Source organism: Xenopus laevis, chromosome 1S (assembly GCF_017654675.1).
Source record: "Xenopus laevis strain J_2021 chromosome 1S, Xenopus_laevis_v10.1, whole genome shotgun sequence".
In the NCBI taxonomy this organism is placed as follows: domain Eukaryota; kingdom Metazoa; phylum Chordata; class Amphibia; order Anura; family Pipidae; genus Xenopus; species Xenopus laevis.
Genome location: NC_054372.1, coordinates 44,477,372 through 44,487,730, shown reverse-complemented (window position 1 = coordinate 44,487,730; position 10,359 = coordinate 44,477,372). Strand labels below are relative to the sequence as shown.

The 10,359-nt window shown below is 38.7% G+C and overlaps 1 protein-coding gene across 3 annotated transcripts; it reads left to right on the top strand.

Annotated features, from left to right (window-relative positions):
* The first annotated feature begins 871 nt into the window (after window positions 1-871).
* Window positions 872-5,809, top strand: ercc8.S (excision repair cross-complementation group 8 S homeolog). 3 transcript variants are annotated; one of them, XM_018239082.2, is made up of 4 exons: window positions 872-1,147; window positions 1,232-1,368; window positions 3,298-3,452; window positions 5,281-5,809. In XM_018239082.2, exons 1-4 carry the CDS (start codon window positions 1,086-1,088, stop codon window positions 5,446-5,448), a joined length of 522 nt encoding a protein of 173 aa, XP_018094571.1. In that variant the 5' UTR covers window positions 872-1,085; the 3' UTR covers window positions 5,449-5,809.
* Window positions 5,810-10,359: the final 4,550 nt, after the last annotated feature.

Here is a 10,359-nt window from a genome sequence, read left to right as displayed (position 1 = left end):
CTTTGGGTTTGTGTTACAGATAAACAGGCAGGGGTGATCCTGGACATTATTCTGCCTGAGGAGGCTTTCCTTTTGCCACCCCTCCCCATGGCCCTCACCTTTTCAGCGCGAAGGGGGTCAGGTGGTCCACGTTGCGCCGGAGGGGGTTGAGGCAGTCCACGACGCTAGTGCAGAGAGCGCAACTGAGCTCTTTACACTTGAAGAGCTGAATTTCCAGGTTGAAAAACAGAAATTTGGCTCTTAGTTACCAAGAGCAGCATTTTTGCCGCCCCAGGCAACCAGTGGGGTGCTGCCTCCTGAGGCGAGTGTCTCAAATTGCCTCATTGGTGGAGCGCCCCTGTAAACAGAACACAGAGATACAAGGTCTATAGATAGATGCATTTGCTATACTGAGCATATAGGAGTACATACACACAACACAGTGGTGTAATTACAGAAGAAGCAGACCCTGCAGCTGCAGGGGGGCCCCATGAGGCCCTAATTAATGAGAAATGTCAACATTTATTGGTAAAACAAGACAACCTCTGGATATGTCGGGGGTCCTAAAATGAATTTGCTGTGAGGCCCAGTAACATCTAGTTACTCCACTGACACAACAGCTTCACACTACACAATCTCCAATAAAGAGTTGTTGCCTATAAGTCTATGCAGAGCACTGGTCATCAACTTGAGGGTCGTCACTCGTAAAACTACAACTTACAACATTCCTGTAGTTACATTACAGATACGGCAGTTCTGCATCTCTATAACAAGGCGAGTAAATACACATCTACATTGACTAATTGTACTACTTTAATATATTCAGCCACACACACTACCCTATCCCTTTAAACCGATCAAGTCCCGGCAATGCCCAGAGGCGAGTTACCTTGGTGGCGTCACGTGTTCGTGCCTTTCCTGAAGCCCACACGGGCACGCACGCACGCAGCTCGCGGAAGGAAGGGTTCTCGCCGAGAGACAGGCACGGGAGGAGAGGGAGAGAGAGGGCGCGCCGGGATGACGTCAGTCGCTCAGCAACAACCAGGGCAGCAGTCGTCGCAGCGATTGATGTCATACGTGGGAGACGGAAGTAGGGGGCGGAAGTTATGTTATGGTGGGCAATGCAGCGGGGTCCATTCAATCTGATGCCCACAGGAACATGTAACACGTAAGTCCCTTTTTGAATTGCAGTTTATTGTGTTAGGCACTTAGGAGCACCGAGCTGATTGATCTTGTGTATATTACATTACAGGATGTTAATTGGCACCTCAGAGGAAACGGGCGTTCGTATTTGGCCATGTGAGACTACAGTTACGCATATACTATCTGAATGGCAGACATATACACAACCTGCAGGCAAATATTTCAGTACAATAACATGTTTCATAGGTAATAACACGACAGGCTTGTAATACAGAGGAAAACTGCTCGTGCAACACCTTGCTAGGGCCCCTGGATCTCTTTACTCCAGCGCAGGGATATAGATAGCGACCCGGGGGCCCTACGTAAGACACTTAGGGACTTATTTACTAAACTCCGAATGCAAAAATAAAAAATAATAAAATCGGACTTTTAAAAAAAAAATCACAAATTTTTCGGAATTTATTAAACCACGAGGATGGAAAAGTCAGAATCTGTAAATCCGGCATCTCAGACCTGTCGAGGTTGCATATAAGTCAATGGGAGAAGTCCGAACTGCGCTGGGTTTCCGGCAATACCCCGAAGTTTTCGGGTGAAAATTATGAAAAAATAGTGAAATTCGGATGAAAAATTAGTGAAAATCTGATTTTTTTTCCACGCAAAGCAAATTTTCTGGAAAATGTAATCATAAATAAGCATTGGAAACCCTAGCGGATTTGATCGGAGTATGTAGCAGAACATATTGAGATAAATTCGGACTTTAATAAATAACCCCTTTATAGTGTACTGATTGTTGTGCTCGATGTTGGTAAAATGGGAAACCATTGTTATATCTGCCAATCATCTCTCAGAAGGATCCCTACAAAATAACAGGGCACTTTCCAGTTTTCAAATGGGGGTCACTGACACCATCTGAAAAACAAATGCTCTTTAATGCTACAAATGTATTGTTATTGCTTCTTTATAATACTTATTTTTCTATTCAAGCCTTCTTCTGTTCATAACCCAGTCTCTTATTCAAATATGCATGGTTGCTAGGGTAATTTGGACCCTAGTAACCAGATTGATGAAATTGCAGGCTAGAGAGCTGCTTAACAGTTCTGTTAAATTATCATATTAAGGCCTGTCTAAACCTGTGCTATGGAGAATGTTGGTGATATTTAAATACATTATATAGGTATGGGGTCTGTTATCTGGAAACCCATTATCCAGAAAGCTCTGAATTATGGAAAGGCCGTCTCTCACAGACTACATTTTATCCAAATTTTGGAAAACGATCTCCTTTTTCCCTGTAGTAATAAAACAGTACCTTTTACTTGATCCAAACCAATATATAATCCTTATTGGAAGCAAGACCAGCCTATTGGGTTTATTTAATGTTTACGGGGACCCGTCGCCCTAAAAAATTATTCCAAATCCTATTTTATCAAGTTAGTCAAGCAAAATGAACTTTAATTACACTGTATAAATTATTTAAATCCTGTTTCCATCAGTCTGGAAACTCATAATTATAGTAAGCAAGCAGGAGCCATTTTGTGGACACTGTTATTAAGGCAAGCCTTGCATCATCTCACGATCTTGTTTGTGCACCATCCCCATGCCCTAGCTATACCATTAAATGGTTAAGAGAACTGAGGGAATGTGGGGAGAGCAGTGACATGTAGTGCTGAATGGAAAGTGAAAGGAATTGCTCCTAAGGCATAGAGGAGGGGCAGGCAATATTTGATTGACAGCTGAGATTTTTAAATGAGTTTACAACAGCTATGAACTCTTTAAAAAAGAGTGGACTGGGTGACCAGTCCACTTTAAGGTATGAAGATCCAAATAATGGAAAGCTCCGTTATCCAGAAAACCCCAGGTCCCGGGCATTCTGGATAACAGGTCCCATACCTGTACTAGTTATGTAGGCATTATGCAGCATTCTAATAGACTTTAAAATGTTAGCAGTTTGTGCTTACCTGGTGTGCCCATAGCACTCAAATGAAGAACACTCATGTAAAAATAAAACCCAGTGCTAATATTTTTTTATTTTTTTTTAAAGGGAAATTATACTGCTTTATTTGACATGAGCTCATTCAGTTAAGCTTATTTAAAAATGTGCATAAACACTATCTGAACCTCAAAAAAATAAATTAAAAATAATTATAAAAAAATAAAGACACCATTTTTTTTACACAGACACATGTGATTCCACAGAATCAAAAGAAACCACGAGAGTCTGCCTGTGCTCGGACAAGGACTGGTTCCCTGCCCTCCAGAGATGTGTTGCAGATATCCTTTGGAAAGCAGATGGACTTCAAGTCCCAGAATCCATCACTCCACATTGGAACAAGGTGAGGGAGGAGTGCTACTATACTGGGAGCCTGGGGGGGACTGCTTCCTGCTATTACAGTGTGTGTGTGTGTGTGTGTGTGTGTGTGTGTGTGTGTGCGCACCAACACCTCTGGAGGGCAGGGAACCAGTCCCTGCGAGCACAAAAAAAAATTATATATATATATATATATATATATATATATATATATATATATGTATATATATATACATAAATATATACAAAAATCCTTGGAAAAAAAGTGTGCTGATCCCTTATTCTTGTATAAATAAATAAATATATATATATATACATATACACACACACAAATCCACAGAGAGCCGGCACTCACGATAAAGCATATAAATTCTCCTGAGTGCACGATCAAAAACCTCTCAAAACACTTGCAAAGAAGATCAGCACTTCACAGATCCTAAAAAATAAACTTCATTTTGTTGCTAAATAAATTAAGTTTATTTTTTAAGACCTGTTAAATATATATATATATATATATATATATATGTGTGTGTGTGTGTGTTTGTGTAATGGACAGCACTCGCTGATTGCTTCACTTATGTAAATGAATATATGACATATATATCACATGAAGCCAGAAGTTAGGTATTGATATTCTTACACTTTTTTTCTTGTCCAGAATCTAAGTGAAGATACTGGGTAACTCAAGGAATCAGTGGACAGTTAGAAGATTTCCAGCACCTAAAAATTACATTTGCAAATTCAAGTGGTGAATGGACTCTATACTTTGTGTTTCATCAGCTCTTACAGCCTTTTAGAAGCCTTGCAACTTACATGCAATAATGCTTGGATTTTTATGGGCACGACAGACAGGCCAAGATAGCCCTGTCCAGCTCCAGCGTGCTGAAGCAACAAGGAGGATACTGAGTTTGGAGTTAAATAAGGATAGAGATGTTGAAAGAATGCATGAGAATGGTATCAACACACTTGATATTGAGCCAGTAGAGGGCAGATATATGCTATCTGGAGGAGCCGACGGGATAATTGTTCTTTATGATCTTGCCAATCTTGGCAAAACCCAATCTTATACTTGTAAAGCATTGTGTAAGGTTGGCAAAAGCCACCCTGATGTGCACAAATTTAGTGTTGAAACAGTTCAGTGGTATCCTCACGATACTGGCATCTTTACATCAAGCTCCTTTGATAAAACACTAAAGGTATGGGACACTAATTCTTTACAGCTAGCTGAAGTTTTTCATTTTGATGAGACAATTTACAGCCACCACATGTCTCCTTTGGCAACAAAGCACAGTTTGATTGCAGTTGGCACTAAAAACCCGAAAGTGCAACTTTGTGACTTAAAATCTGGGTCAAGCTCTCATATTTTGCAAGGTCATAGAGGAGAAGTACTTGCAGTTTGCTGGTCCCCACGTTACGATTATATCTTAGCAACTGCGAGTACCGACAGCAAAGTAAAATTATGGGATGTCCGCAAAGCATCTGGATGTCTGATAACACTGGACCAGCATAATGGTGAAAAGTCTAAAGCTTCTTCAGAAGCCACAAACACAGCACATAATGGCAGGGTTAATGGATTATGCTTCACTAGTAATGGCCTCCATCTTTTGACAGTAGGAACTGATGATAGGATGAGACTTTGGGACAGTTCATCTGGAGAAAATACTCTAGTGAACTATGGAAAAGTTTGTAACAACAGCAGGAAAAGTCTAAAATTTACAGTGTCTGTAGGCTGTAATCCAGAGTTTGTATTTGTTCCATACGATAGTACTATTGCTGTATACACTATCTACTCTGGGCAAAAGATAAGTGTATTGAGGGGACATTATAACAGTGTGGACTGTTGTGTATTTCAGCCTAATTTTCAAGAGCTATACAGTGGCAGCAAAGACTGCAATGTTCTTGCCTGGATTCCTTCCATCCGTGAACCGGTTCCTGATGAGGATTCAAAGAAATCAGGACATCGGACACATATTAATCCTGCATTTGAGGATGCATGGAGCAGCAGTGAAGATGAAAGTTAAAAGAAGTTGTATATTCAGGCCATGAGTGAAGCAGGCACTGCATCTGATAGGGTGGGATGCTGGTGAATTTTAGACACTAGATTTCTCTATAATGAGCAATAACCTGACTAACTTTGACCTAAGCAGTGTGTGGTGGCAGATTTTATTGCTCTATAGATGACTGCCACACAGAAGTACAGTGGTGAGTGATAAACTCTGTTTGTTACAATGGTCTAATGACTTGAATTGAAGTTAAAAATACCTTACCTTATGCATTTAATAAGCCTATGTTAAACCTAAACCTTGTAAATATGGCTAAGGTTGGGAAACATGGTTTATTTTTTATTTATTTTTAATAAAGAATATTGTTTTCTTCTTTAAATTGCAGTGTATAGAAGCATCCTTTATACACTAATACACGTGGTCTAAAACCTGAAAGCTCCTTGTGCGAGCAGAATAAGGATGTGTTAGTCTATTTTTCCTTTTATTGCAAGGAATGATAATGAGATTGTTCCACTGTGAGTTATCAGCCCTAGAAAACCAGTAATGTGATTGGGGATTTTTTTTGCACAAATGTGACTTGTTAAAATGTAGTTTTATATTATTATTCTTTATGCAAATTCGACTAAAAATAAAAATCTTAAATCATTTTGTTTTAGGTTATCAAAAATAGAGAAAGGAACAGTAACACAAAAATAAGTGTTTTAAAGGAATGACCGTATAATGTACTGGTGCCCTGTTTTGGTAAAACTGGTGTGTTTTTCCTTCAGAAACTCTACTATAGTTTATATATACAAGCTGCTGTGTAGCCATGGGGGCAGCCATTCAAACACAGGATACACAGTAGATAACAGATATACTACAGGTCTTATCTGCTGTGTAACCTGTGCCTTTTCTCCTTTTTCAGCTTTGAATGGCTGCCCCCATGGCTACACATCAGCTTGTTTATATAAACTATAATAGAGTTTCTGAAGCAAACACACCAGTTGTACCAGTGCAGGGCAACAGTACATGATCTTTTCATTACTTTAAAACACTTTAATTTTTTGGTGTTACTATGTCTTTATTATGAAATCCTGGTTCCCAAAACATTGCTAGGAGCATTTCTCCAATTAGACTAATTATTGGGTAACATGTTGTACGCTAAGTCTGCATTACCTTTCAAAAGCATTTTTTTTAACTTTAATGTTGACACTTTGCATTGTTAGCATTCCACTCTGATATATTTTGTTTGGATGAGTGATGAAGTATAAAGTTTCATTTTTACATTCTTATGAATTTCTAAACAGCTCGGGGGGGGGTCCCTGACTGTAAACTGTTCTAAATTGATACATTTAGTTTCTTATCTTTGTCCCTGCTGAACAGAATCCCTGCGTTTCATTAAAGACAGCTGTTAGAATTGATACAATAGTTGCTAATGTTTCACAGAAGCTGCTGAGAAATGTATCCGCTAAATGTAGCAATTGTAACAGTTCTGATTCCACACCTGAGCGGCAAGACTAAAATTCCAGAGACTGAACATTAAGGGGCACATTTACTTAGCTCGAGTGAAGGAATAGAATAAAAAATACTTCGAATTTCAAGGTATTTTTATGGCTACTTCGACCATTGAATTGGCTACTTCGACTACAACTTCGAATCGAACGATTCGAACTAAAAATCGTTCGACTATTTGACCATTCGATAGTCGAAGTACTGTCTCTTTAAAAAAAAACTTCGACCACCTACTTCGCCACCTAAAACCTACCGAGCATCAATGTTAGCCTATGGGGAAGGTCCCCATAGGCTTTCCTAGCTTTTTTTGATCGAACGATTTTTCCTTCGATCGTACGAACAAAGGAAATGCAGTAAATCCTTCGACTTCGATATTCATAGTCGAAGATCGAGGGTTAATTAACACTCTATATTCGACCCTAAGTAAATGTGCCCCTAAACTTAAATTTTGGAAAAATGTAAAATAAAATATGGAAATCAATTGAAAAAGTGTGTTTCTGGTGAACAATCTGAAAACAACTGAAAAAAATGTCTAGAAGGGGTTGTTCACCTTTAAGCAACTAGTTGTTTTCAGATAGATCACCAGAAATGACAACTTTCTATTTTCTAATATTGAAGTTTAGATTTTCACCTTTTAGAGCAGCTCTGGGAGGGGGGTCGTCGACCCTGTAAACTGTTCTGAATTGATACATTTAGTTGATACATTTCTTATCTTTGTCCCTGCTGAGCAGAATCTCTGGATTTCATTAGGGCAGCTGATAGAATTGATACAGTAATTGCTAATACTCCAGAGATGCTGCTGAGAAATGTATCAAGTAAATGTTGCAAAATTGTAACCGTTTTAGTCTGGCACCTCAGTAATTCAGGTTCAGATGGTAAACACCAGAGACAGGGACTTTAAACTTAGATTTTGGAAAACTGTAAAAAATAAATAATGGAAAGTAATTGAAAAAAATTTTTTTATTTCTGGGGAACAATTGGAAAACAAATGAACTGAAAAAGTGTTTGAAAGGTGAACAACCCCTTTAAGGCATTTTTAGGATATACATCCAACATTATTAGAAAGGCTCCTTATCACTAAGCTACAATTGTTCATAGAATAAGAAGGCTTCCATGTTGCCAATTTCTTCTAAAATACAGGCAGTTTCACCGTCAAAATTGTACTTTCGAGCTTTTTTTTTTTTTTTTTTTTTTTTTTTTTGGCAAAACAGACTACAATGCTTGCATGGCTTTTCCAAAATAATTTACCACAACACTGTACTATACAAAATGTTTCCACCTTGTACCTTTCTTTATAGCGCAGAGGTGCCATTTTATTTTTATCTTGACTTGTATTATACAGTCGTGTTAAAAATCCTGTCCATCCCAGGTGAAATGTATTCTAACATGTGGGTATATCAATATTTGATCTTCATTCAAACATTTAACATTGTTTCAAAATACTTGCATTGGTGTTGATCTAAGGTTCTCTTAGTCAAATCCACAACACATAGAGCTACCTATGAGAGATATTAACCTGGAATACTTAACAGAAGTCAAGTAAATATATAAATAAATAAAATGAATAAACAAAAGCTAATTACATCTGTCAAAATATAATTAAAGCAATGAGGGAGTTCAAAATAGCTTGCAAAATAACATGAAATTGCCACATTCCGGATTCTGATCTTGTCACATAGATTAGGCAACACTTGAACTGCTGTGTGTTAAAGTAAAGATGGTGCAAAGTCACAAAAATGAATAGAGCACTTGATGGATATGTGCTGCAGCATTGTCACTTTAAATGTATCATATATTGCATAAAGTGCTCGTTTTAAAGGCATATTTAGAAGAAGTTGTATAGTGAACTCAGACAGGCAGGTGTTAATTGCAGAAACAATAAAATCAGATCCTCTAATTGAGCTGCAGAATCCGTCCTGAATTTACTTGGTTACCAAACCATGGGGCAAATTCACTAAGCGCCAAAAATGCGCTAGCGACGCCTTTCCCGCACTTCGCCAGGCAAAGTTTCGCCAGGGCGCCGCTAATTCACTAAAATCCGGAAGTTGCGCTCAGGGAGGCGAAATGTAGTGAAGTTGCGCTACCGTTAATTCGTCAAGCAAAGGGAAGTTAGGCTTGCGATGCCTAATTTGCATACGGCATCAAGTTAAAGTACAATGGACGTACTGTATGTGTAGCAGCAAATACATTACACTACACAAGCCTGGGAAAGCTTCATAAAATAAAATAGTTATTTTGCCCTATACATGTGCCCACTGTATAGTTTATGTGCCATATGTTAGGAAATGTAGGGGGGAAGGAGGGTACCCCCAAAAGTATTTACAATCTTTTTCAGCCTATCACCCTTTAAAAAGTAAAAACGCCAGCGTTTTTTGGGACTTTTTCCCAAACTTCAACTTTTTTTGAAGCACGCCCTATCTACTCTATTGCACTTCGCCTGGTCTGTGGTGGCGAATGCAAGCCTGGCGCAAGTTAGTGAATTAGTGTAGTTACGTCCCTTCGCCATAGAGAAACTTCGCCTGGTGTGAAGTAGCACTAGAGTAGGTCCACTTCGCTAGCAAATTTACGCCAGAGCCCGTTAGTAAATCGACGAAGTAACGAAATGACGTCATGCTGCCGAAGTTTCGCTAGCGTTAGCCACTTCACCCTTTAGTAAATTTGCCCTCGTTTGGGGCCCAGTTAGTTTACATCTCTTCCCTGGTACCTGTCCACTAGAACTAGAATTGCTGTATAAATTAGGAGAGGTCCTACCCAGGCCAACAATCTTTTTATTAGCTTCATAGCTGTTGTGGGTCTTCATGAAGTTCAGCAGTAGAAACAGGTATAATTTAAAATGAAATAGTTCAACTCGTTGGTTTTCTCATAAGAACTGTTAGCTACAGATCAACTAAATACTGCTTTCCATGAGGCTTGGAGAACTTTGATTTTCTTCCAGTGTCTCAACTTGCTTGACATAAGATCTCTTGGGCATTTTAGTTAAAATACAATTAAGTGCAAAGCCAACAGCCAAAGGCTGTTCTGTAGTTGATCAAGAGCCTCTGGGATATTGTTGAGAATAAGAAGCAAGTTAAGACAAGCTATTATTGAGTTAGCACTATGTAGACATATTAATAGTCCAGCTTTTCCCATTGTCACTTGTCTGTAGAGCTCTCTTCTCTTTCCTCCCACTTGACAGTTTTCAGATATATGTTCTGGCAAATCACATACTATACCTCATTTGTATAACATTCCATTGCTGTCAATCATAGCATTTTACCGCATGTATTTTTTACTACGTGTGCTTAAGTCAAGCATTCTGTTAACTTTGACTTTATTGTGTCTTCAGCACAACCTTAATAGTGTGTGGGTTTAACTCATTTGCTATGCACAGACTTCTGAAAAGATGCATCATTTTAGTTATATACTGCGGAAAGTCTCTTAAGATTATGAAATCCGAAA